The sequence below is a fragment of the Urocitellus parryii genome, chromosome 11, assembly GCF_045843805.1.
Source record: "Urocitellus parryii isolate mUroPar1 chromosome 11, mUroPar1.hap1, whole genome shotgun sequence".
Lineage (NCBI taxonomy): Eukaryota > Metazoa > Chordata > Mammalia > Rodentia > Sciuridae > Urocitellus > Urocitellus parryii.
The window spans coordinates 55,789,377-55,817,348 of record NC_135541.1 but is presented as its reverse complement, the minus strand read 5'-3'; the positions used below and the strand labels follow the sequence as shown (position 1 = coordinate 55,817,348).

At 38.2% G+C, this 27,972-nt stretch overlaps 1 protein-coding gene across 2 annotated transcripts; it reads left to right on the top strand.

Annotated features, from left to right (window-relative positions):
* Positions 1 to 12: 12 nt before the first annotated feature.
* Cryz (crystallin zeta) lies at positions 13 to 26,107 on the top strand. 2 transcript variants are annotated; one of them, XM_026409832.2, is made up of 10 exons: positions 13 to 149; positions 262 to 564; positions 5,658 to 5,781; positions 7,198 to 7,350; positions 11,067 to 11,230; positions 16,004 to 16,055; positions 20,212 to 20,361; positions 23,678 to 23,779; positions 23,872 to 23,967; positions 24,410 to 26,107. In XM_026409832.2, exons 3-10 carry the CDS (start codon positions 5,671 to 5,673, stop codon positions 24,569 to 24,571), a joined length of 990 nt encoding a protein of 329 aa, XP_026265617.1. In that variant the 5' UTR covers positions 13 to 149; positions 262 to 564; positions 5,658 to 5,670; the 3' UTR covers positions 24,572 to 26,107. The 2 variants fall into 2 exon arrangements, with proteins under 2 accessions (XP_026265617.1, XP_026265626.1); XM_026409841.2 differs by having other exon boundaries at positions 262 to 1,112.
* The last annotated feature ends 1,865 nt before the right edge of the window (positions 26,108 to 27,972 follow it).

The following is a 27,972-nucleotide window of genomic DNA, read 5'->3' as shown; positions in this document are numbered from 1 at the left end:
CTCGGTAGACTCTCCGGCCCTCCCCTGCAAGTCAAGAGAAGCGCGCTGGCGAGGCGGAGCCTGTAAAAGTTGGAAACTGTCGGCCCGCCCCCGTTCTTCTGTGGATTCTGAGGGCGCCTGGGCAAGTTTTAATCCCCACTCTAAAGGCGGTAAGTGGTTTTTAAAAGTCCTCTTAATTGTTCAGCCTGAGAATCCTCGGGACTCTCGTCCAAACTGAACGGTGCTGATTTTGTCTGCACTTTTCTCCTGCCTTGTTCCCAGACAATCAGTGCACCGGGAGCTCGACTGCGAAGCCGTTCCTCTCTAGAAGCCGCAAGTTTTCAGCTGAAAAAATCAACTGGGGAGTTTCACCTTTTGGTCCTGGCCGTCTGGCCTGGTTTCCAGTAGGATCTTCGTTTGGGATTGCTGCACCGCGGGTCGCTGCTGCCCGCCCCCAGCCTCCAGCCGGCCTGTCCCTCGGCGGGTGCTACCCTGGGGGACATCTGCAGCTGCGCGCGCCAGTCGACACAGGCCCTCTGCCCCTGCGCGGCTACAGGAGATTGCTCCCCCTAAATTCCCGCAGCTGTAGGTTTCTTAGCACTCTTAGGGAAGTAAACCTGCTGTCAGGATTGCAGGCTGCCGTTTGGGAAGAAATATATAGTTTTATGTATAAATACATAGTTTTATGTAACCCCCACCTAGAATAATCTTCAAAAGGAAAAAAAAATCCTATTAACACTTGGCTGTATATTTACAGTTTCAAGAGGAGACTCATCTTAGTGACCCGGGAAGTGACCTGGGAAGGTGCATTAATGATTGAACCATTCAAAAGCTGAAGTCTGGAGTCCTTGTCCACAGCTAATGAAAGTGGCAGTGTGAGTGCCATTGAAGCCACTGTGACTGGTTATTGCATTAGAGACTTCAGTAGCAGATCTCATCTCACATAGCTCTATCCCAACAGTGGAGAGCAGCCTGCCCTATTCCATCTAAGACCTTGGAGGGGTTCTGAATTATTAACCGCCTCCCCACTTTACCTTTCCTTATCTAAACGGACCCAGAGATCTAGTGACAAGATCACACATCTAAGAAAAGGATTGCTGACAAACCCCCCTCCCATTTCTGGGATAAGAAAAGTAAGCAGTATATTTATATGAGACATTCTTGATCAACAGCAACACAGTTTTGTAATAATTGGATCTTTTTCCAAGTTTTCACTTTTAATTTTTTTTGCCAGAATTCTTACTTAATTTTTACCTTTGCTTTTGTCTCCTAATGTGCCTTTATTCTGGCTTTATGAATTGCTGTACTTTAACTTTCATTTGAATCATATGGAATCCAGCATAGCCTGAACACGACCAATGCTAGAAAGGGAATTTTAAGTTTTTAAAAGTTTTTAAAAGTGGTTTTTAATCCTAGATTTTTGATGTATGATTGGCAACTAGTCAGAGGCAAAAATCAGAACCAAAAATTACACTGAAGTAGTCCAAATAATTTTTAAAAGTAGGCATTTGATAAATAAAAAGGCCTGTTTAAGACACACTTTAATTAAAAAACAGAAGCAGTGGAAAGCCATGCCTGTCCACCTTGAGTCCACAAATGATTTGCTCTGAATATTATAAAACTTAGCGTATGCAAGGCTTGTGTAATGGTTAATTTGAATTTTCAACTTGATTGGATTAAGAGATGCTGAGGATAAGAGGATTATGGGTATGCCAGTGAGGGTGTGTTTAGGAATGCTTGGCATGTGGGATAGGCAACTAAAATGGAGACCATCTCTAAGGGTGGACAGCACTGACCAATAGGATGATGGCTTGAATGAAATGAAAGTTGGAAGAGCAAGGAGGCAGCAGCAGATGCAAGCTCCATTCTTCTTGATCTGGTTCTTGATTGCTGCTGCAATTAACTGAGGCTATCAATCTCTAGCTTCTTCACTCTTCCAAAGCTGATTGTCCAGAAGCCTTTGGTCTCTAACTAGGGTAGCACCATTGATCCCTCTTGTTCTGGGGCTTTAGCCTCTTGGACTGCGCAGCTACTGGTTCTTCCAGCTCTCTAGCCTGCAGATGGCCATCAGGGACTATACAGCTTCTGGTCCTGTAAGCCAGCCTAATAAGTCCGCCTTTTATAATTATACTTCCTGTTGATTCTGTCCCTCTAGAGAACCCTTGACTAACACAGCATGCCAGAATAACTCTGCCTGGTTAGTTGCAGTTAATCTTCACAGGAACCCCATGCTCCTGAATATTATCTCTATTTTCCAGATAAGGGAATTATTAATTTTCCTAATAGAATCATGTCTATTGTATTTCTACTGAATTTCCTGACTTACAGGCATTTGAGAAATTTCAAACTAAGTAGATACTTAATCATAAAATATGTAATCCTACCTAAAGTTTAATTAAATTTTATATTTCTAACTCAGACTCTCACACTGTCAACATTATGAGATTTATTTCTAGAAATTGAGGATAATCTATGCCAAAATTTCTAAGGTTGAAGGTTAAAGGATTATATAATAAGGAAAAAAATCTGTAAAGTGTAGGACTTGGGTTCTAGCTTTGTTTCTGTGTGATCCTGGCCAAGTCTCTTAAGCTCCAGCAATGTTTTCTCATTCATAAAAATTATTTTTATCATTATTGATTTTATTTTTACTTCCACATAAAATGACACTTTTAACCACTGTTGTTTCTCTGTTGTGAAAATATTTTTATAGAGTTGAAAGACTCTTTTAAAAAAAAGTCAGATATTGTGGGAGTTTCAGAATTATCATAACTGCTATCAATATGTCATATTATTTTATTTTTATTATAATTTCTATTGACATAATACCTGTATTATGAAGCAGATGAGGAGCCCATAGTTGATTTAAAAGGCAGAGACCAGATTGGAGCCTGACCAATCAGAATGGCCAAGGCTTTGGGGAAATAAGATCAAGAGAAGCAGATCAGAAGAGAGTGCTATCAAGGTCATGCCCCATCTCTGTATAAGCTCCTATGGAGGATGTGGTGGTACTGGGCAAAGCAGGTGGGTCTTCTAAATCCAGTATTAAGGATGAGTCTTCTGTCCTTTGTTCCTCCCTATTTAGCAGTTTCCAGAACATAGGGAAAACAATGTATGTTAGATATAAGGTACATATCCTATTTTAGAGCAATTTTAATTTTTATTATTACTACAGTTTTTTTTAGGCTAATGATCTCTGCTGATGAAAAGATGTGAGCACTTGAAAGAAACAAATAGTAAATAGGTCCCTACTGAAAATGGAAAGTTATGCATCTTACATGGGGTAAATGAGAGAGAGTGAGTACAGAGTGCACAGGATCTGCAGGAGTAGGGCATTTTCTGTGTGTCCTTTGTATTTTCTGGGTTTAGTATAATACCTCATGTATATTTAATGTTCAAAAACTACTTGTCAAGTAAATAAGAACCACTTATTGGTATTAAAAATTTGTTTAAATGATTATCTAGACTGGATTCTTTGGGGATAAGACCTTGTTTTCCTAACCAGGTTCTGTAAATATTGTTATATTGAAGATGATTATAGAAATAGAATGAAGTATATTTTTATGAATCAGAAATCAGAAAGAACTAATGCTATGTGCCATATCTACTGTGTAGTAAATCTGAGTGGAAACCCAGTTTTCAAATGAGGACACAAGCTCACAATGTTAACTGCCTTGCCCAAGCTATGGGGCTAGAAAATGATAGAGCTGGGATTCCAACCTAGGGCTATTGGACTCCAAACACACACACCTCCCATGGTACCATGTTGAAAACAACATTAGCAAACAAACAAACAAACAAAAAAAGGATGGGCAAAAGCTGTGTTCTTTTTTCACCATTCTACCATGGGAAACTCTGATCTGGGTGATCTTTTTTTGTTTTATTTTGTACTTTTTTGTGTCTGTGAGGTACTGGGGATTGAACCCAGGAATATTCTATTGCTAAGCAACATCGTTTTATTTATTTTGACTTTTTTATTCAGAGTCTTGCTAAGTTGCTTAGGGCTACACTAAATTGCTAAGGCCACCCTCAAGCCTGCAATCCTCCTGCCTCAGCCTCCTTCCTGAGTTGCTGGAATTATAGGTGTGTCTACTATGCCAAGCTCTGCTTTCACTGTCTTGTCTATGAAAAGTCCCAGCTTGAGTGAAAACCTGAAAAGAACTGTAGTGAGATTGCTAGGTATGACTGTTTGCCTTCTCTGGGTCCTTTGGAGTGATCCATCTACCTGCAAAACTGTGTAGCTGCTGTGCTGTCTGTGCAGCTCTGTTTATACCCTCTGTCTGCATCTCCCTCTTTGGAAAATTTCATATTTTCCTTTGGAAATTTCACGTTTGCCTTTGTGCTAGGTGCTGTTTTATAACAGATCATTTGAACTAAGGATTTTTAAATGGTAAATTTCTTATTATATCAGTAACTTTCCATTAATAATACTACCAAAATGCTTTTGGCCCTCCTTCCCCCACTCCAAGCACACATGGAATGACACTTTGTAACCAATAAAGGCCCTGGGCTGAGTAGTCCTGTGCTGAGCTCTGATAAAAGTCTGAATTCTTTGATCACAGGTCCTACTTTTTGCAGCTCTTTCAGATTGTACTGTTTGTGTTTAAGGTGTATGATTTTTGCAGAAGTTAACAAAGATGTTCTAAGCAGTAGCATAATCTAACAATATTTAATTTGCTTTACTTCAAGAAATTATAATAACTCACAACTAAGTTTATGGAACTATAGTCAACACCTTTTCATTACATCTCTACAGGTACAGAGAATTTTCCAAAGTTACATGATTTTATATCCTCATGCTCTTTGCCTAAGAGTTTATTTTAACTCTCAATTTTCATTTTATTCTAATATTAACAGTGGTAAGACATAAAGGTTAGGTAAGCCCTTGTAATTTACAAAAGATTGTAAAAATTGTCTAGTGTTTTTTTTAGTTTTTAATGTTTTTCCCCTTTTGTTAAAATGATCTACATAAAGCCAAGTGCTTTACTTTGATACATCTCAAAACTTAATGCTGAATGAAAAAGCAAATTGCATAAGTAAGTATGAAACAACCTAAAGTTTGCAAAACAACCTAAAGCTTACAAAACAGTAGCACAGATTGCTTACTACTGCACATGGGTGTGTTAGTGGTAGAATGTACTTGGGAATGATTAGTACTGGATTCACTAATGAAAGGTTCAGAAATGGTTTTAGGGATGGGCATGACAAGCTTCATGTTTTTAAAGATTTAGATTTTTAAATGTTGAGGTTTGTTAAAGTTAGGTATGAAAGTGTTTAATTATATTCTCCATATTTCTCTATGCTTGACATATTTCATAATCTTATCAAAATGAAGTCTATCTAATAAATCTTATATTATCTCCTAAAATTTTCAAGATGTTGCAACCCAAGCTTACACAAAAGAAAGCATAAGATATGGTATCATGTTGTCTATCCAGATGTTTCTGTTTGCATGTTTGATTACCTTGTTGAAAGCACTGAATCCCCACAGGAAGGCTTTGTAGCTGAAGGATTTGTAAGATGAAAGATTCTTAAACATGAAATGAGATCAGTGGTAAGCTCGTGACTTAAATTGTTGTTTGAAAAATTGTTTGATCTGCCCCCTCCAGGGTGGAAGTGGGGGAAGCCTAGTGATAGCCTAAATACAATATGACAATATTTTAATTTTTTTTTTTTTTTAGTATCTAGGTCACCATGGCAACTGGACAGAAGTTGATGAGAGCTATTAGAGTTTTTGAATTTGGTGGACCAGAAGTACTGAAGCTGCAGTCCGATGTTGTAGTACCGGTTCCAAAAGAGCATCAGGTGGAAATAATACCCTCATTCAGGCAATGATTACACAGAATGTGAAACCCTAGCACATCAAGTTAGTGTTCAAAAGCAGCAGACTAACAATGATTTATAAAGACATTGAATTTGGACAAAGTTTACACTGGTTATATGCATGAACTCTGACAAAATTAACATAGAGCTAAAAATTAGTGAAGTAAACATATGAAAAGAAATAGCCTCTGGTTTTAAGAAAATTTTTGAAGTTGAGAATCAACTCACATAGTGTAATAATTAGATTTTTCTGAATGGAGTCAAAAGTAGTTTTGATACCTTTTTTTTAATCAAAAACTTCCTTGGTTTTTATTTTGCACATGATGGGGAAAAAAATTCCTTCTGCATTCATAGTTTTTCACTTACGAATTAAGAGAGTTTAATTGTAAAGCTTAATCATCTCAAGTGACTTTAACAATATCCTTTTGATTCAAAATCATATGTTTTTATTATTGTACCTTCCATAGCTCCCTAGTCTAATTTCCTTAGCAAGCCTTAGAGGGTTTTCACAATGTGGCTTTAACCTACCTTTATAAATTTATTTCTTATCACTCCCTCAATAGACAGTGCTATAACAACATCAAACTTTATTCATTTCCCCAAGAAGCCCTTTCATTCCTTCTGTCTTTGCATGTACTATTCCTTTTACCTAAAATGATCATTTTCCTCCCATTCCTATAGAATCTCTACTCATCTTTTAAGACCCAATTCAAACACTGCTTCCTTCTTTAGGTTTTCCTTATTCCTATCGCAGAGTTCATCACTTTGTATGAAAGAAAACTTGGTTTCTGTACTAGAAGTAACCTCAAAATCTTAATGTTTCAAAAATAGACAATTATTTCCCACATTTTAAAATGTTGGTGGATAGTCCTCCAGCAGTGACTTAGGAGGACACAGGCGTCTGTGCTCATCGGGCTCCACCACCTTCAGCACCTGAGTTCTGAGGTTCCCAGGAAAGGATATAGAAGCACAGTGTGGATTGCCTAGGAAGGTTTTGATGGGCCAGGCCTGTAAGGGGTTTTCATCACTTCTGCTCACTGGCTGGCACTCAGGCCCTTCACTCCTCTTAACTGATAAGGAGGCCAGGAAATAATGTTTCCCATGTGCTTAGGAAGAGGAGGAAGTAGATTTGGTAAAATATAGGATCTCTGCCACACATATCCTTAAATATTTCTTCTAGTGTTTTCCCCAAATCTTTTTAATATAGCTCAGAAACCACTCTGTTTTATTTTGTATTTACATATTGGTTCACAGAATTAGAATGTGAGCTGCTTGAGGGAAGGGATTAGTTTGTTTTGTTTTCTCCATTTTTATAGCTCCCGTAATCCATTTGGTTATAGCGTAACCCTAGATTAATGCCTAAATGCTCTGTGTAACTAAAATGCATTGTCATTTCAGGTTCTAATCAAAGTCCACGCTTGTGGTGTAAACCCAGTGGAGACATATATCCGCTCTGGTACTCATTTAAGTAAGCCGACCTTACCCTACACACCTGGCACTGATGTGGCTGGGGTAATAGAGGCCACGGGAGATGAAGTATCTGCTTTCAAGGTATCACATTTTAAATTATTTCCATTTTGACTTACTTTTAAAAAAAAACATTTTAGCATATCTTTAAAACATATCTGCATTTAAGACTTTCAAAGGCCCCATTACCCAATTTCTGCCACTTGGGGGACTCCTCTAGTCAAAAAAGAAATGATGTCTTATCCAGAGGGTTTGTTTGTTTGCATCAGTCGGAGCAAATGCTGGATGATTTCTATATCTAACAACTCCACGGAAGGAACTGTGATCTTTTTAGTTTAATAAAAATATGTAAGTAAAGAACACAAATAAGGAAATTATACTGTTTCCAAACTCTTGGTATTACATAAGCCAGTTTTATAAATTTAGTTTTACAAAATAAAGGGAAATTGAATTCTTTTGAAGGATTAGAAAACTTGAAAACATGCGAGGTCATTGTACAGTTTCAGAGCTGAGTCAGAGCAAGGTCAATGGAAATGTTTTGGTCAGGGCTTTTGTTATTTATATGCTAAAAGACATATAAAGCTGATAGTATATTCATAGCATACTCATGTTCTAGCATCTTTTCTGATAATTTTTTGACCTACTCAACTTTGGCAGCACATTTACCAAAATTAGGCTGGAATGGAGAAGATTAACATGCCCCTGTACAGGAAGAAGGGTAAATTCATACAGCTTTCCACTTCTCAGCCTGTGGCAATCTGGCTTCTGCCCCCAACGATCCACTGAAACGATTCTTGCTAATGTCACTAATGGCCTCTGTACTGCGGAAGTTAATGGGCCCTTTTATGTCATTATCTTTCTTGACTTCTCAGTGACATTTGACACTCTTAGCCACTTAACTTTTTCTTTAAAAAAAAAAAAAAAAAAAAAAAACTTTTTTTCTAAAGCTTCTGTGACATTATTTTATCCTGTCCTCTCGCCTTCCCCTCTGAGCATTCTTTTTCAGGACTCTTTTTCTCTGGTCCTCCTTAAATCTTCATGCTGCCCAGGGCTCTTTATCCCTGTTTAGATCTCTGCTTTTTATATTTGGTGTCTTTCCTGATGATCTCATGCACTCCCTTTATTTCCTTTTTCATATGTGTTATCTTAACCTAGAATATTCTACCGAGCTGTTCAAAACAGTAGCCACTGACCCTATTGACAATTAAAAATTCCAAATCAAATAATTTAAATTCAGATTGAAAGTGCAGTTCCTAAGTCATACTAGCAGCAATTCAAATGTTTAGTATTCACATGCATCTAGCTGCTACTCTACCAGTCTTATGGTAGAGTATAACCTAGACACAGTAGGACAATATATTAATTTTTTTCTTAGTATCTACCAGACAGTGCAGATATCTGAATAGATTTCTATCAGTACAAAAGTTCTGTTGAATAGCCCTGGACCTCCATAGCCAGGCTCTGGGAACCTCTCACTCAGTGAATCTACAAGAAAGCTCATCTTTTCTCACTGCAGATCTGCTCCTCTCTTATGTAACTGCGTTGGCAGCTTCTAGGGTTTGAGGCTCACCTTAGAACTGCATTCTCTCTCCTCTTTCCATACCTAGCACCTATAGTTTAGTTTAAGCTATCTTACCTACTTAACTACACCTCTGACCTGGGATTCTGTGGTAGACACTTAACTTACTACCCTCTCTCCTTTCCTTGAGAATCTACTCCTACTCTAGAATCTTTTCCTAGCATGTAATTCTGAGCATTTTATACCTCTATTTTAATTCTTGCATTAATTCCTTATAGATTTCAGGGTATGGATGAAACTCATTGTTATGGAATAAGAGGGTTTCATGCTCTCTCCCCCTATCTTATCATTTTTATCTCCTACTCCTTCTCACTCTACAACTTACTCTTTACTAATAAACTATTGTCCTTCCCTGCACATCCCATGCTCTCTTACGTCTGTGTTTTTGTTCATATTGGTTCTTCTGCCTGGCAGAAGAACTAAACTGAAAGTTATATACACAGAGTCAAGTAACTTCATGTTACTTTTGTACTCCAACTTTAATTTCTTTCCATTTTATTCCTGAAATCATTACATACCACACATGAAGTATGTAATGCCAGTATGCCAGTACTTACCTTTTTTTTTTTTTTTTTTTGGTACAGGGGATTGAACTTAGGGGTGCTTAGCCACTGAGCCACATCCCCAGCCCTTTTTTATATTTTATTTAGAGATAGGGTTTCGTTGGGTTGCTAAGTACCTCACTAATCTGCTGAGGCTAGTTTTGAACTCGACATCCTCCTGCCTCAGCCTTCCGAGTTGCTGGGATTACAGGCAGGCACAACCATGCCCAGGTTTAATACTTACCTTCCTATTAAGAATTGATGCTTATAATGTCTCAGCATTTATTCCCGCCTCTATTTCTTTGCTATCTTTGTTTTCATGACTCTTGTTGATTATTCCCAATTCTTGTTTTCAAAATCTTGTCCTATCCTTCAAGTTCTACCTCAAATATTAGCCGCTCGATGGAGCAGTTCCTCAATTTTCTCAATTTAGAAGCAATTCCTTTCTTTTTCTTTTACCTCTCTTTGATGGCTCCTTGTGTTTATTTTGCTTTCCAATTATTTCTGTTCTTCTCTCTCCTCCTAGAGTTTAGGGTGCTTAAGATTAGAGATTGTGTCTTGCTATTAATTTTCTTTGCAGAACTCAAAATAATGCTTTCCAAATTGTGAATTCTTAGTAAATGATTGAAATTGAAATCAGTTCAACAAGAGTTTAAGCTGTAAAAGCAGGATTAATCTTAACCTAGGCATGCTTGACCCTTGCAGGTGACATTATTAAGTGGTAATGCTTGTCTTTGACTCTCAGTTACCTTTTGAATCTTTTCTCATCTCCATCTCACAGCATAATGTTGTTACTTTTTCAGGTTTCTTTATTATAGGACCAATTAAAGTATACTAAGTAGTCATTGCCTCCATGTTTTGCCTATTCCAAGGAATACTTACCTTTATTTCCCAAAAAAGAGGATTTAAGGGGGCTGCTTAAAGTGAGCAGAATGATTTTCTAACATGTAAATCATACTGGACCTCTAATGCCATGCATGTGCTTGGCAGGAGTTTATTGAGAATTTACGTGTTTGGTGCTAAAGTGAAGAAACCTATCCTGGCTTGTCTTGCTGTTGGGATCCTGGCATGGTTTCCTGTTTCTGGATTTATGCATAAAAAATGATAAGAGTGCATCCATGGAGAGGATCTTGAACAGTTGTTTGTGTATTAAAGAAACTTCACATTTTTGTTTATTCTCTCTGGTATTTTATGTGTGCATGTGCATGGACACACACACATACGCACACACATAATAGCAGTTTGTATTAATTAACTTTGACAAATTGATCCGAGGAAATTACAGAACTTCTTTGTACCTCAATTTCCTCATCTGTGTAGTGGGATAAATCTAAAGTGAAGATAATAAAAGTGCACATCTTACATAGGTAGTTGTGAAAGTCAAATAGGACCAATAAGTCACTGACACAGTGCCTAACATAGTAAATTCTCAGTAAAGATGAGTTGTTATCTTTGTCATCATCAGGCTATTCCCAGAGTCCTTCTTTTATTTTTTTCTATTTTCTTTCATTGGTTTCCATTAAGAAAACATTTAAAAATGTTCAGTATTTTAAAATTATTTTTATGCATTCCTAAGATGTAGAAAACAATATATAAATACACATTTCTTCTTATAAAGGTTACAACTCATCTTGGCATAATTTTGAAGCCCTGGTGCACATGTCTATCTCTTCCCCTAGAAAGGTGACAGAGTCTTCAGTACCAGAACAATCTCAGGGGGCTATGCAGAGTATGCTCTCGCAGCAGATCATACCGTTTACCCACTGCCTGGGAATCTGGACTTCAAACAAGGCGCTGCCATCGGGATCCCGTACTTTACTGCCTTTCGAGCTCTGCTCCACAGGTAATGACACACTCAGTAAATTTTATAGCTAGTGCCAGAGGAGGGCACTGTGAACCTCCATTCTTCCTGCCATCTGTCATGCATCTGTCTGTCACTTTGGGTTACTAGTTTTATACCATCAAACATTTATGGAATGGAAACTGTGCTGATTTGGGTGATTGTGCAGATCACTGGGAACACAAAACAGAGCAAATACCATCTTCATGATGATCGCAGTAGTGAGGGAAATACACATAAGAGTAATAGTATTTCTATGTAATGGGGAAAGGACAATGGTGACATGTATGTGGGGATTTGTGGGATCACAAGGGATATATGTAGTGATGAGGTTTGGCCCCTGGAAGATGTGTGAGTCTTGGATTACATTAAAGACATGGTTCGGAAATTCTGTTAGCTATTGGATTTACATGTGCAGCACCTTAAAAGTGCAGCAGAGGCCCCCACCTCAGCTCTCCCCCATCTGAGAATCTATATTTTGGTCAAATCCCCTTGGCATTTGAAGAACATCAGGGAATTTGCCTGGGGAAGGGTAGCTGGTAGGAGCAAGGACATTCTCAACAATGGGAATAGAATGATGTGTGGGGAAAACAGCATGGTGTCTAGGGAGAGCTGTAGCAATTTGGTTTTGTTGGGTAAAAGATTTCAAGGCAAAGAGTGACAGAGAATAAGGTTGGAACATAACCTCTCAATAAATGATAGCTATTATCATCAAACAGGCAGATTTCAAACTGTAGAAAACTAGGCTGCAGAGCTCACACATTCTTATGAAAGTTTTGGAGGTCATAAAGTGTTTTATTCAAGAGAGTGCTGTTGTTATATTTGTGATTCATTGAGATCACTTATCTGCTGTGTGAAGGATAGATTTGAGGACAGGAGGAGCAACAGATAGGAGAATACTGTAGGAGTTTCCTCTGGACAAAATTCTTGTGATACAAAATAAAGGTCATGGTAGAAGAGATCATGGTAGAGGATGGAGACGAAAGGACAACTATATAAAGTTGTCTATCTAAAGGACAACTATATAAAATCAGGAGGATGTGGTAGTTTTTTGCAGGTATATAATGAAGGAGAGGGAGAGCTTAAGGATACTTATAGCTTTTTAGCTTACATAGTATATAACTACGACAGAAAAGGAGTAGAAAGTCTTGGTAAACTGTTTGGTTTTGGACTTGAAATTGTGAGTCAGTCTTCCCATATCACAATAGAGAACCTCAGTAGCCTGTAGGATAAAAGAATCTGAACCTTAAAAGCTAGAGATATAAATTTGGGCAAGTCATCATGTAGGTGAGTAGATGAAAAGTGGTGGCAGTCCCTTGGGGAGTGAGAATAGGACCCTTGTGAACATTTAAGAGCATAGGCAGATGAAAGTTACAGAGTCCTCAGGGAGCTGTAGGGAATGGATCCCTAAACCGAGAGTGTGGAGATCACAATATTCATGAAACACCCAGTAAGCACACGGGCTTTGAAGATAAGAGACCTGGCTGGGCCAGAGTCCTGTCTTTGCCTAAATGACCATGGTCAAGTTACTTCCCCCTCTCAACTGTAGTTTACTTATTTGAAAAATGTGGATAATTACAGAGTCTACCCTCTAGGGGTGTGTTGAACTATGTGTGTGAAGCTTTTAGGGTGGCATCTGGCACAGAGAAAGTGCTCAGTTTGTGTTGGTTGTGGTAGGAGTTGTGGCTTCCTAGCTAGGAAGGAGGGACACCAGCTGTCAGCAGTGATCAGGGAGGAGAGGAGAAGGTTACTGTTGAAGAGAATGGGGGAAGGGGGAAGAGGTTGAATTTTGGGGGGGGGCGGGGGTGTACAAAACTTGAACATGTTTATAGCTAAGAAAGGAAGGGAGGAAGGAAGACTGATGGAACAAGATCTTGTATAAGGCCACATGGAAAGGACTCAGGACATTGTAGAGAGATTGGCTTCAAATATCAAAAGGACATATTTACCCTGGAAGGGTAAGGATCATAATTATGGAAAATTCTGTGGGGGTATAGAAGGAGCTTATGTGTGATTGCTTCACTTTTCATAATGAAGTAGGAGGCAAAGTGATCTCTTGAGAGTTAGAACTGAAGGGCACCAAAATGCAGTGTTATAGGATTTTCTTCCCTATTACTAACCCTTTGGATAAACATTTGAGGAAGTTAGGTTTTAATGTTAATCCAAGACTGGAATATTAATAGCAAATGGAATAGTTCAAAGGAACTGAGAGCACTGAAGAGAGAGAACTAGGGCACCCTTCCCTGGGGTCCAGGCTGGGAAGGAAAGGAAATGATGTCAGGAGCAGCAAGTGAGCAGATATAGAGCTGGTGAGTGATAGCCATGTCTGTGAGTTGAGGAAGAGGTTTTGACAGAATATGGGCTCTCAAAATCAGGGCATCAGGACTGGGGTTGTAGCTCAGTGGTAGAGCACTTGCCTAGCATGGGTGAGGCACTAGATTCCATCCCCGGCACCACATAAAAATAAACAAATAAAATAAAGGTATTGTGTCCATCTACAACTAAAAATATTTTTTAAAAAAATCAGGGCATGAAATTCCTGCTGCAGCATTGGCTGTTGGTATCTGACATTTCTTAGGTACAATGATTGTTGGCGTTCATCAGATTTAGCCTGAAAGAGAATGGGTAAAGCAGAAAACCATTTAGGAATTGTGGCACTAGATTTTCTTCTTGGTGGTTGTTGAAATCTAGAATAGGGCTGGATTCAGGTGGAAGAGAAAGCCTGTATGTCAGGTGCAAAGAGTTTTCAGTGACCAGAGATAGTAGAGGACAGCAGTGTGAAGGCCAGTCCACTACTGGAACCCAGGCCATGACCCCAAGGGAAGAGGACTGTGCTAGTCAGGGCTGTCCCAAGAGTCTGAACCAACAGACCCTGTGTATGTGTGTGTGTGTGTGTGTGTGTGTGTGTGTGTGTGTACACACACACACACACACACACACATACATATATTCCTTAAAAGCAAATGTTTGTATGTATTGATTGATTGATATTAAGGAATTGGCTCATGAAACTGTAGAGGTGCACAAGTCTAAAATTTGATGGGATAGGTCAGCAGGTGGAGGCTCAGGAAGAGTTGCAGTTTAAGTCACGAGGCAGTTCACTGGCAGGATTCCCTCTGCTCAGAATGTCAGTTTTGTGGGCTGGGGATGTGGCTCAAGTGGTAGCGCGCTCGCCTAGCATGCGTGCGGCCCAGGTTCGATCCTCAGTACCACATACAAACAAAGATGTTGTGTCTGCCGAAAACTAAAAAATAAATATTAAAAAAAATTCTCTCTCTCTCTCTCTCTCTCTCTCTCTCTCTCTCTCTCTCTCTCTCTCTCTCTTTAAAAAAAAAAAAAGAATGTCAGTTTTGTTCTATACAGGCCTTCAGCTGATTAGATGAAGCCCACCCACATTATAAAGGGTAATCTGCTTTACTCAAACTCTACCATTTAAAGTGTTAGTCTCATCTAAAAAAAAAAAACACCTTCACTATCCAGAATAGTGTTTGAACAAATATGAGGCCCAGGTGAGCTGATAAATAAAATTAATCACCACAATGATCCCCTGCAGGGGCAGTGATCACAGTAGCAGGGATTTAGAAGAAGATTTGCCTGCACACACCCCAGCCCTGGGGATTGAGAAGACCAGTTTGTTTTTTTTTTTTAGTGTTTTTATAAAAATTATAAAATTTATGAGATTTTTATAAAAATTCATTGGGAAGTATTTTATATTCTAGAGTATAACATTAGTAATCCTATGTCCTTATTTTTTTATTTTACATTTTATAATGTCAAATATTTTTTGTACTGATTATCTCAGTTTATCATTCAAACCTTCAGTTTAACTCACTGTCCTCAATCCCCTTATCTCCAAGTGAGAGTGCTGGACAGGTATCCTTTGTTGCCATTTATCAGCTGTTGTCACACAGATACAGCAGGGCTCCAGGTTCCTGTGTTCTCACTCCCACAATAAGCATGGTGTCCCTGGAGAGTGACCACCTCACATTGTTCTAGGAAGTGAGAGCTCCTCCAGGAGTGTCAGATTTGGATCCCATGACAGCTGCTGGCCGTGACATTAGCACTTGCCCCTATGGAAGAGTGGCACATCCCCATTGGTGTGTATTCTTTGTTTTCGGTGTGTCCCAGAAGTGTAATAATGTGAACCAGCAGTAAAAAGAATATGTCTTTTCACTAGAGGATCTGGGCATTTGGGGGGTGGCATGGGACCTCTGTGACAGGATTTATTGTAAGTCTTTTGCTGACTCAGCACTGTTTTCTGAAATCAGAGCCTAGAGGCTGGTGCCTCTTGATGTTCAGAGGCAAAGAGAAGCAAAAATATTTTCTTATCCCTGGCCAAAAATAGGTTGGCTTCTGTGTTTACTTGAGTATTACTCTGGACCACAGAATGAAGACTTAGCTATAATAAACCTGCCTGGAGACACTTTCTGTGGGAAGCTGGGAAGAGAGACTCCAGTTCCTCGAGGCTCAGCAGTTCCACTTAATGTATCTACGAGGACAGTAGCCTCTCAGAAATAGCGCAGTGCCTGGCATATAATGACCCCCAGTAACCATTTGCTGAACAGATATATGAACTGAAGATTTCCCTTTATCTGTTCCTATTATTTGATCCTGTGGAGTGTGAAGAATATTTTGGGCTGTATTTCAGGATGTATCTGTTCTTTGGGTAAATGTTGGATGAACTAAGGGTAGAAATGCCTTAAAGATAATGACAAAACACCAGCATTTAATTATCTTCAAAGAATAAAGAGATGGAACCTCTCCTTCCTTTTACAGTGCCCGTGTGAAAGCTGGACAGAGCGTTCTGGTTCATGGGGCTAGTGGAGGAGTAAGTATTTTTTTTTTTTAAGTTTATGTTTAAGTGAGCTTGGGTATATGGGTTTCACAGAGTTCAAGTTGTTTTTTAAGAATCAAATTTATAAATACAGTCAGGGCCACTTTTGTTCCCATTATATGGTGAAACTTTTTAAAATCCAGTCTCCTAAAGGTGATTTTCATTACCTTGTGAGCTTTTTTTAGCTAATAAATTCCACAGGGCACCTCATTATAATGTCTGTATTAGATTTTTTTTTTACCTATGTTGGGGGTGGGCCAAGGTAAACTGGCTTTGTTTTTGCCTTCAAGTAGCATGTTACAAGAATATTTATTGAGAATTTCAGACAGTTCTAAAGGTTAATATTAATTCCATATTCCCTTAGATAAGGAAATAAAACTCATTAGAGCTTCCTCTGTGTGGCCCCAGACTGCAGCGAGAAGCTACACTACTCAGTCCTTTTTGCCTCCCCTCCTTTCTTGCCTGCTGCGCTTTGATGACATTCATGGAGTGCACGGTATACAGCTGTGTCCTTAACACCACAACCCAGGGCTTAAGATGCTAATGTTGGGGAGGGGGGCGAGGGCTCAGAACTTGTAAAATAAGCCCTTCACAGAAATCACCCAGCACCAAGCTGTCAGAAACCTCTTCAAGAACCTGGCTGCCAATGGGCCTCTGAGGAGCTTAGAAGAAAAGTTAGAGCTCTGAGGTTGGAATTTAACAAGAAATCCACATGACCTCTATATCCTGCACAGAAAGGCCTTGGCAATTTTGGAGACAAGATTTTGTATTTTCAAAATAAAAGGCCCAGGCTGAAGTGGCTCACCTTGAGGAAGCTGGTTAACCCTTGGTGAGCACTGTGTGTTCTGGAGAGTACACTGTAAAAAGTAATCTATTATGTGGTGTATTGTGCCCTGAATAATGAGAATGGTCTCCTGACCTCCAAAAATGGACATGTGATTCAGAGAAGGCAGTGCATTTTTGTCTATTTCTTTAGATGACTCTAGCTTCCTGTCTACCTCAGATAGATCAATTCTGAAGGACTTCACTGCTCGGACTATTTACTAAAAACACCGATTGTCTTTATGGGGCTTAAGAAAATATGACAGATAAGCTCTGTCAAAAATGCCCATTGTTTAGCTCCAGAGAAGAGGCTATTTTTGGGTTAGGTTAAATTTAACCCTAAATAACTGAAGGTCTGTCAAACACATGCATTTATTTAAATTGCTCTGGCTTTCTGAGAGTGACCTTATGCTCTGTGTAGAAGAGAAAGATTTCAGTAGGAAGGAGAAGAGTTTAAAGAAAATCTCTCTTTATTCCCTTACTCTCTTGTAAAAAGCCCAGTTGCTTCACCATGTTTTTTTTTTTTTTTTTTTTTAAGGTAAAATCCACACTGTTTTTGGAGCTGTTTGTTAAATCCTTGCCTGGCAGGGATAGGCTGGCGACCTGGTGTGTGAAGCGCTTCTGATCCTCCCTGCCCTATCAGAGGGAAACAGAGTGCTGGGTTTTGCCTTGCTTCTGTTTGTACTTTCTGTCCTCATTTAATTCAAATTCCTTTGGGATTATGTTGTGTGTTTAAAATGGTGTAGGATTTATAAACACAGCTATTGTCCTGATATGTTGGTGGGGAGTGTTATTTTAGTGTTAGCAAAATAAGTACGAGAAAAATAGTTGCCACATAATGGTGCATAATCTGTTGAAAGAGTATTGCTGGTAAAATTGTTGATGAGAAGAGAATAAACAGTGTTTTTACAAAGCTATCAAGTACCCTTCAAAGCAGAGCACAAGGAAATATACTTACATTAAATCTTTATTTTAAAATGTGGTTTTATTTGAGGCCTGTGATTTTTAATTGAAAATCAAAGTAGCAAAGTCCGTTGTGATGACCCAATAGCGTACTGTGTTTGTGAGTTCTGTGCATTTGTTGGTGTGTTGGTTAGATCCCATAAGTGCCTGCCATAACCTGACTGAGTTAAATCATCATTCCCATGTGCTTTATAATCTTTAAGGTCTATTTCAGTCCTGGGAGTCTGTGATTGCTACAATTTTAATCAGTTTCCCTCTCATCATTGTTCATTTAAATTATTTTCTGTCTTGCTTAACCAAATCCTTTCTCTAGATCAGTAGTTATCATTGGCTTGTGGGGGAGTGAGTCCACATCATCTGCTCTTCCTCTTCCTGTCAATGTCTAGAGACATTTTTGGTTGTTATACTGGGGAAGAGGATTCTGGCATCTAGTGGGCAAAAGCCAGCTGTCAAACATCCTTCAATGCTCAGAATAGTTCCCCACCACAAAAAAAAATGATATGGCCCAAATGTCATTAGCACTAAGTCAAGATTTCATAAAAGTATGTGACATTTATCTATACCATTGATTTGGCATATAGTAAAAAATTTATTTCCTGGTATTGATATTTAAATAATTGTTCCTTTTTCTATAATCCTAAATTACTTTTCTCTTTTGTACTAAGCACCTTTATCTGGCATTCTAATGACTTCATCCACCTGTAAGATGATGATGTGCATTTGTTGGTGTGTTGGTGCAAGCCCATACCCACTCTGCCCTCCTCTGGGGGTGCTGTGCAGCTCCAGTGTGTTCCAAGTGGACTTTGCTTTCACAAACATGATGCTCTTGGTTAATAAAGCCAGTTGATCTGGCCGAAGACCCAAGAGACGTCCTTGACCTTCCTCCTTGCCTTCCACATTTGATCTGTGAGGAAGTCAAATCAGTTTGCCTCTAGGTATCTGAATTGTTTTTGTTCTTTTTCTTGCCACTACCTTAGTCCAAGCCAGCTTTGTTTCTTCTCTAAACTGTTAACACCAGCTATGAACTGATCTTTCTTCCCCTTTCCTCTCTTCTTTCTTTGTGCCCTGCATATAATTGGAGTGACCATTTTTAAAGTCTAAGTTGATCATATACTACTGCTAGACCCTCCAGTGATTCTGCATAGTTTTTAATAAAATCCAAAGCCTTTATCTTACCTCTAAGATCCTGTCACTTTGGCCTCTCTTTGTCTCTCTGGACTCATCTTCCACTCTCTCTCCCTTGCTTGAGTCACATTGACTCTCTTCCTGTTCTTTGAACACCTCAGGCACATTCCCACTCCACCCAGTTCACTACCTACCTCATCCCCTCCAGTGGCTGCCCGGATGTTCATGTGGCTTCTTGCTCACTTCCTTCAAGCCTCATTTCTCAAGAGTGGACTTTCCTGATGACCTAAATTGCCCCTTTCCTTATTTCTTTCTAACCCAGTAGCCAGTTTTATTTTTTTTCTTAGCATTTACCATTTTCTGAATTTATTTTATTCATTTATTTATTGATGTGTTTATTATTTTCCCCTCTCCCTAGAATGTTAAGTTTCTTACATTAATCATCTTTAACATAAGAGTAAACACTCAATAATTGAGTAGCACAGTTAATTTGCCCATGTACCTGTCTCTTTTATTTAAATGGTATAGGCCTTATTTGTTATTCAGTATTTTTTTAACAAGTTGAAGTATAAAGTCAGTGAGCATTTTCAGATCATCTTTAAAGCCCATACCTTCTGCACAAAGCAGATGCTAAGCAAACATTTCAATTTCGATACAATGGTTAAAAATTCATGTTCTGTAGTCTGATATGATTTGGTCCAGCTCCTGTTCTCTTTCTGTATGTGACTTGAGCAAGTTACTTCTTCTTTTTTTTTTTTTTTTTTGGTACAGGAGATTGAACCCAGGGGTACTTTACAGAGCTACATTCCTAACCCTTTTTGTGTTTTTATTTTGTGACAGGGTCTTGCTAAGTTGCATAGGGCCTTGCTAAGTTGCTGAGGCTGGCCTTGAACTTTAGATCCTCCTGCCTCAGCCTCCTGAGTTGCTGAAATAACAGGTGTATGCCACAGTACCTGGCAAGAAACTTAAGCTTCCTTGTATGAGGAATACAGACAGATATAATATCTACTTTAGGATCATTGTGAGGATGGAATAAAGCAGTATATAGAAAGTATTTAACATGGTACCTAGAACATTATAAGCACTCAATACAAGTGAGCTATTTTTCTTATTTCTTTACATGCTAAGTTCCTTAAAGATAGGTTAAATCCCAGAAGGACCCGAAGCTCATTTAATGTTTATTGAGTGTTTTCAGGAATGCAGAAAATATATAACTATTGTGTTATATTTTGTTTTTCAGGTTGGATTAGCAACATGCCAAATTGCTAGAGCTTATGGCTTAAAGGTTTTGGGCACAGCTGGTACTGAGGAGGGACAAAAGGTTGTTTTGCAAAATGGAGCCCATGAAGTATTTAATCACAGAGAAGTTAATTATATTGACAAAATTAAGGTAAAATTTTCTTCAGTATACAAAAGTCTAACATTGTTGATTGGAGACTTAAATTTTTTTAATTCATTCTTTTACCAACTACTCTCTTAAGGTTGTTTGCTTCCTTTTTTATGACTGTATTTTTATGCTTATTTGTGTATTAAAGTTTTAATTAATTTAAAAATCAGATGTCTCATTTTTCTAATTTTACTATCATTTCTGTATTGTGTATATGTACTAAATAAAATATAATATTCCTAAAGCCTTATGGCTATAAAAATTGATGCTCTTTAATGCAAATCACATTGTAAGTACAGCTATAGCTTTGTATTTATAGCTATGAGGTATCCTTAATATAATTTCTACTGATATAAAATTTCCATGCAAGGTGAGATACCTGGTATCTGTCTAGTTTTCTTATCTATAAAGTATTGGTTAACTGGGTGCTGGAGGAATCATCCATAGTGGTGAGGTAGTATTTAGTTGGCTGTTGAATATTAACAGAGTTCCGGTTAATTCTCAAGTTCTCCATTTGCACTCTAGTAGCAATTTGCTAAACACTGATTACTTTGCTAATCCTCAAACCACAACTTCCTTATGTTAGAAGGAATTAGGATTTCTCAGGTACTGAATACTTCTTAAAATAGATCAACTAGGGAGAAACACAAGTGAGAGTTCATTATCACTAAATCATCTCACCAAAAAACTGATCAAAGAGATTTCTTGGTCATATGTCCAGGGACCTAGTATCCCTTACTCAATCCTAATACTGTTCTCCAAAAATATTTACAAAGATGGAAATGGCCTGTTATTTTGCAGATGTGTTTCTTTGTTTGGCGATAATCTGATTTCAAGTCCATAAGGTTTTGTACTTTCCATCCCTTCCACTGATTGCTTCTACTTAAGTCTTTCCCACTCTCAAAACACATCACTCTCCTAACCTATCATCTCATTTCTTTTCTTTGCTCTCCTTTTCCATCAAACTTCTTAAAGAAGTTAGTAAGTACTACTGCTTTTCCTTCCTCACCTCCGATTGCAGTTTTGCTTCCATTCCAACTTCTTAAACTGCTCCTCTGAGGTCACAGTCTGCTCGTCTTATCTCAGTTCTCATCCTGTTTGATTTTTTGGAGCATATGACCCTGACCACATCTCCTTAAAGCTGATTCTCTTCTTGCTTCTCTGACTGTTCACCTTCCTCTTCATATGAATGAAATATTGATGTTCCCTGGTGATTTTTTTTTTTTTATCCTGGTCTCTCTTTCATGTGCTAGACTTTCCCCTAATCAACCTCATTTGTCCCAGGGCTTCAGGTTTTACCCATGTGCTGCTGATTTCTAGAACTGACTCTGGCTTGATGTCCATTCCTTCATGCTGCTAGACTGCTAGACCTCACCACTCATCTGCTCACCCAAGATAGGAACTCTCATTTTATTTTAATCACCATTCTCCCTTCCACCCAAGTTGGTCACCTCATTCTGCCAGTTTCACCTCTGACATGCCTTTATGCAGACCTTTTTTTATCTATTCCACCCACGTGTAACTTAGTTTAGGCCTCAATTTCTTCAGTCTTGACTATTAATTATAGATTAGCTAATAACCCCTTTTGTCTTTTCCACTTTTTAATCAGACTTACTTGTGTTCGTCCTTTAAAAAAATACCCAGAAGTAGCTAAAATGGCAACTGCTTTAGAAAAGGAATTGTTGACCTTAGTCCCTACTGCTGTTGCAGAGCCTAAAATAGTGCCTGGTGCATGAATCGATGCACAAATTCCAAATCCTTTAATATGGCATTCAATGTGTTGTTACAATCTGTATCAATTCTACAGTCCCCTCTCCCACAGTGCTGTGGTTTGGAGGAGCAATCCCCAGAGAATCATGCATGAAAGGCTTGGTCCCCAGCTTGTGTCACTGTTGGGAGGTAGTGGAACCTCTCAGAGATAGGGTCTAGTGGGAATCTTTCAGTGGTATGGAGACCTGACCTTGAAGGGGATATTAGGACTTTAACTCTTCTGTTTCTCACCATGAAGTGAGAAGCATGCTCCATCATGCACCCCCCACCATGATATACTGCATTGCTATAGGCCCTAAAGCAATGAGGTAACTAACTGACCATAGACCAAAGCCTCCCAAATTGTGAGCCCAAATAACCTTTTTTAATTTAAGTTGATGTTTTGTTAACATAACAGAAAGATGAATAACATGCACCTCCTCTCCCTGCTACTCCTCCTCATCCAGATACATACTTCAGTTTTTCTAAAGTTCCAATCCTTGACTTATCAGTTCCTTACATTTTTGGTATCTTAAATTGAGACTTACTCTTCTCCTGTCTGGCTTCTCTCACCTGCCTTCCTTTCTTTTTGCTTAGAAAATTCTTTTCCATACCGTAGGCTCAAGTCATTGCCTCTGTGGTTGCAGGCAATCAAATTTTTAACTTTTTTCTTCTATCATTCATGGCTTCTTCTGCTAATATAGTGCTTAGGCCATTACATTCCAGCTCTGCCTAGTATTTTCTCTTTCTTCTTTTTTTTTTTTAAGTGTTTTTTTTTATTGGTTGTTCACAACATTACAAAGCTCTTGACATATCATATTTCATACATTAGATTGAAGTGGGTTATGAACTCCCAATTTTACCCCAAATGCAGATTGCAGAATCACGTCGGTTACACATCCACAATTTTACATAATGCCCAATTAGTAATTGTTGTTTTTAGCTCACTATGTCCATTCTTTGCATTCTAGTATAGTATCTGCCATGGATATTCTTTTTTTATTGATAAAATGAATATCACGTAGATATGTACTAGCTTTTTAAAAGAGCCAGATGGAAACCAAATTCTCAGAGCCCAAAAGAAAAGAATTAGTGTGACAATCAGAGACAATCAGATGGTAAACCATTTGGAACAAAACTCCATGTACAAACACACACACACACACACACACACACACACACACATCCTGTAACACCAGAGTATTTGTTACTTAATAAAAATGGAAGCCCTCTGGGGTTTATGGATTTTGATTTGTTCATTTCTTTGTAAAAGATATTTTAAAGATGTGAAATCTTTGGCTAGGTAAAAAGTGGTTTATAGCACCTGAAAATTCCAGGGAGACTTTATTTCATTACATCAATTTATCCAGGACAAACTTTTATCATTTTAGATGTTGTGGCTGGTTCCTTGGAGTTACATCATCATTATATAATTAGATCATTTTAAAATTTACATTGTTATTCTTAAAAACATATCTTATTGTCACTTGAAGTGCATTTCTGTAAAATAATAGCTATTTTACAGTTTTTTCACTTATTATCTTACTCGCCATTCTTTTTTATTATGTAGAAATCTGTTGGTGAAAAGGGGATTGATGTGATTATCGAAATGTTAGCTAATGTGAATCTTAGTAATGATTTGAATCTTCTGTCATTTGGAGGAAAAGTAATAGTAAGTATTTTTCATTTCCACTTTAAAGTTTCACTGCAGTTTAATGCTCTCCTGCAGCAATCTTTGACTGTAGACCTGTTATTTCATAATAGGTTGTTGGCAGCAGAGGCCCTATTGAAATAAACCCACGGGCCACCATGACGAAAGAGTCTAGTATAACTGGAGTCACTTTATTTGCATCAACCAAGGTAGGAGAAGAAGAGCTTCAAATTTTGTTAACTTGGACATTGGTACAGTTTGCCTAGTCTGACAGCCTGAAGTTAGGGTAGATGCTAAGCTTGGTCGTCTGACCAGAGGAGTGGGTAAGGTTAAGTGACCTGATGGGTAATGAAGGCAACAGTACAATTTATTACCCAAGTCAAGACTCATGAAAGAGAAAGGTGATACTACCAGTAATTATTCAAGACAATAGGTATTTTATAAACTAACACTATCCCAGGCAAATGGAACTTATTGTTACTCTTTAGAGAACTAGTTTTTCTGTAGTTCTGGACAAATTGACAAAAGCCATCCATTTGTAGGAGACTATTTGTGATATAAATCTTAGAATCTAAAGTTTTTGAAAGCTTCTAAAAATTAAGTCATATAGTCTACTACAAAATATATATATATTTTTTTGCTCTCTTTTAGGAGGAGTTTCAGCAATCTGCAGCAGCCCTTCAAGCAGGAATGGAAATTGGTTGGTTGAAACCTGTGGTAGGATCTCAGTATCCCTTGGAGAAGGTGGCCCAGGCTCATGAGGATATCATTCGTGGTAGTCGGCCTCCTGGAAAAATGGTTCTTCTCTTGTGATAATTCCTTCTTCTGTGGTCTTCTTGTGCAGCTAGGAGGCATTCTGTCCTCTAGACTTAGCCTACAGTTTCTTTAATTAACATTCAATTGACTTAGTGAGTTTCTCATATTAAAAAACAAGATTTTTTTTCTTTAGGGAACAGAGAAAGTGGAGGAAAACTTATTTTATAGCTAGCCATATTTTATATGCCTTCTATCTCAATTTAAGGAGTCGTCATAGTAGGGAAACAGCATGTTGGTGGTCATATGGCATTAGTGTGATTTTAGAAATTCTTAAGTGATTCTACCACTTGATTAAAATGTGCGAATTTAAGACTCTTTGATTTCCAAGCCTACTTATTTGTATCAACAGTTCACTAATCTTCTCTGATTACCCCATAGCTGTAATGGACCTGAAACTCTCTAGACATTTTCATACTAATCTCATTTGAACTTGTAATCTTTTGGAAAGGCAAAAATATGTAATACCTAGAGAAATTTTTTTTAGTTTTCCCAGTAATTCCCAAACTACTAGAATATGCACTGCATTCCTAATTGATTACCATTTCATGCTTTTAGTCCATGATGCTAGGTGCAGAGTCACCAAACAGGTATTTCTGGATTCATTGGGTTTTCAGAGTAGATTTAGAGTTACTAGGTTTTGTGATGTGGGTCACATATTGTTATTTAAATTAATAAGTTCACTAATTTTGTACACTAAAAATGATCTGCTCTTTTTTTTTAATTCTGTAATAAATCCTATAGAATATTAGCCGTGTATTTGTCTAGTGTGTCTTTGTGCAGTACTGGTCTTACATCATTTCTGCATGACTCCTAATGGTTACTTTACAGTATTCTGTTCTGAAACTTCTTTATCTGAACTAAATAAAAAGATGGCCTTAGTAATCACTAGCATTATGTTCAAGGAAATAAAGTTTGGTTTTTTATTATTTTTTTTCCTTCCCATGAACACATCCTTCTGTTTCTTATTATATTATATGCTTGGTTATCTTATCTGATTTGTTTTGTTGAATGACAACTTCTAGTCTAAACATGTAATCCTGCTTTAGTAGTGAACAGAAAGCACTGCTAATTCCAGAAATTGGCTTCTGGCTCTCTCTGCTGTGGCTGAAGTATTTTTGCTATTATCATTGTCTGAGATCATAGGCTATTTCTTTTACAGGTTAACGGTCCTACACAATAACATTTTGGGGAAAAGAATTAAAGCAGTATTATTAATCAGAAGGCTAGCATTTTATGTGTTTCCAAAAATAGGGGATTCTTTTCTAGGCAAAAAGACAAAGGAATAATTATTCTGTAAAAGTCAGTTTAATGTGTTTGTACACTTACCTGATCCATAGAATGAGCTAACCTGTCAGTCATCTTAAGGGAAGTGTTAAGTCATTAATACAGTTCAGATAATATTGAAGGCAAAACTAGCCAGGCTCTATGGATTAATGGCAGTGATTATGATTATATAGCTTTGGAATCATTTTCTGTACAAATATCCTTGTAATTCTATATCTGGTCCTCTCCTAACTTCCAGCTGACAACATTCACTAGTTAGGGCTTTGCACTACTACATAGTCCCCTGTGCCTGTCACTGCTGTTAAGTAGAGAATAATATGTGGAATAAACAAGCATTATTTCACGTGGCAACCTTCTGGATTTCTGTTTCTGTTTGCTTTGACTTCTGTGGACTTGACTCCTTGCTGCAGTCTGGCTGGGCACAAAATCACGAGCCACTCAAGCAGGAACAAACTTTATTTTTGAAACTGCCGCCAATACCCCATACACGCCCAGGAAGAAGCTGATCCACACACGCTGCGTTCTCCCGGAACCCCAGAACAAGTTCCTCCCCCGGAATTTCCTCCTACTGTACTTCCCCAACCAATGGGAACTCTGCAGGAGTCCTGTAGCAGGCCAAGGTGAACAGCAGGAGTCCAATAGCCATATGAATGCAAATCTTAACATAATCATATCATCTCAATGGCTAGCTGGTGTCACCTTTCAACCAAAAATGCCATGCATCATATTACTTGGCTTTGGCTCTTAGCAACTCCTAACTATGTTTGTACAAGCAAATTAAACAACTTCCGGGAGCCCCCAAATGTGAAGCAACATGCTGAAGGTCACAGGACTAGGGGATTCAAACTCAGCTGACAATTATTTTTAGTAACCTGTTGATATAAAACCACAGATTCCTAAACTTTAATTCCAAGGTCTCAGGCTATGCTAGCTCACTGCACCTCTGACTTCTGTAGCAGGTGCACTCCCTGCTTTCTAGTTTCATCCTCCCGAGAGTTCTAGAACCTGGGCCTGTTTGTCATCTTTATGTCACTTGTTATGTGTCCCCTGATTTGGCAGACTTCTGGAAAGAAGTGAATATCCATTAGTTCACCAAGTACTTACAAATTCCACTGGTGGAATTTGAGAACACAAAGACACAGGACATGGTCCACAACATTGAGTTTACAGTTGAGTAGAGATGAGACCAAATAAAATGTTAGAGTATAAGGGAGTGTATCAATCAGACAAGGTTCTCCAGAGAAACATAATCACCAAGCCATATATGTATAAAGAGATTTATTGAAGGAAACCACTCACGCAGTTGGGGCTAGAAAGTGAAGGCCAGCAGTATGGCATTACAGGCAGGGTTCTATGTTGCAACGTTGAGATTAAATTCTTTTTCAGGAAAACTCAGGAGTTTTGGCTCCTACAGCTTTCATCTAACTGGATGAATCCTACCTGCATTATTGAGGGAAATCTCCTTTAAAGTTGTCATAATTTTATGCAAATGAATAAATAAAACATGATGATTTTATGTTAGCACATATAACCAAACTTCACATGGGATATCATGGGGACACAGAGCATAGGCACTTAATATAGCCTGAAATTTCCAACAACACATTTTATGCTTTTGTTGGCTCTCTCCATCTAAGTGGCTTTGGTGATAGTGACAAAAAATAAATTGGGTGTTTTGGAAAGAGGGGAAAAAAAAATCAGGTAGCATTTTTCAGTGTCCTTAACTCAGCTTCACTGAAGTAAGAAATGATATGTGTGCCAGCTCCCTGCCAGCTTCTACAATTCACAGTGCAAAGAGCTTTTTTCTATACAAGATAACTGCTAAGAGCAGCAAAACCCATCAGGTCACTTTGACCTGGCTCTCTCAGCCTCCTCAAGCACATGCCACAGATAGGAAAACAACTTAGCTCAACACTTAGTCATCTCTTTCTAATAGCGTCAATTTTTGTGCAGCCCTTTTAAAAACTACCATTTGAAAACTGCTTTTTTTTTTTGTACTTAATAGGATGCATATTATGGGAACTTCTTACCTAATCTGTCAGTGGTCCATCAATGACCTTTAGGTCATACATGAGGACAGTCCATATATATTCTTTAGAAGTAAGTCTAATGCT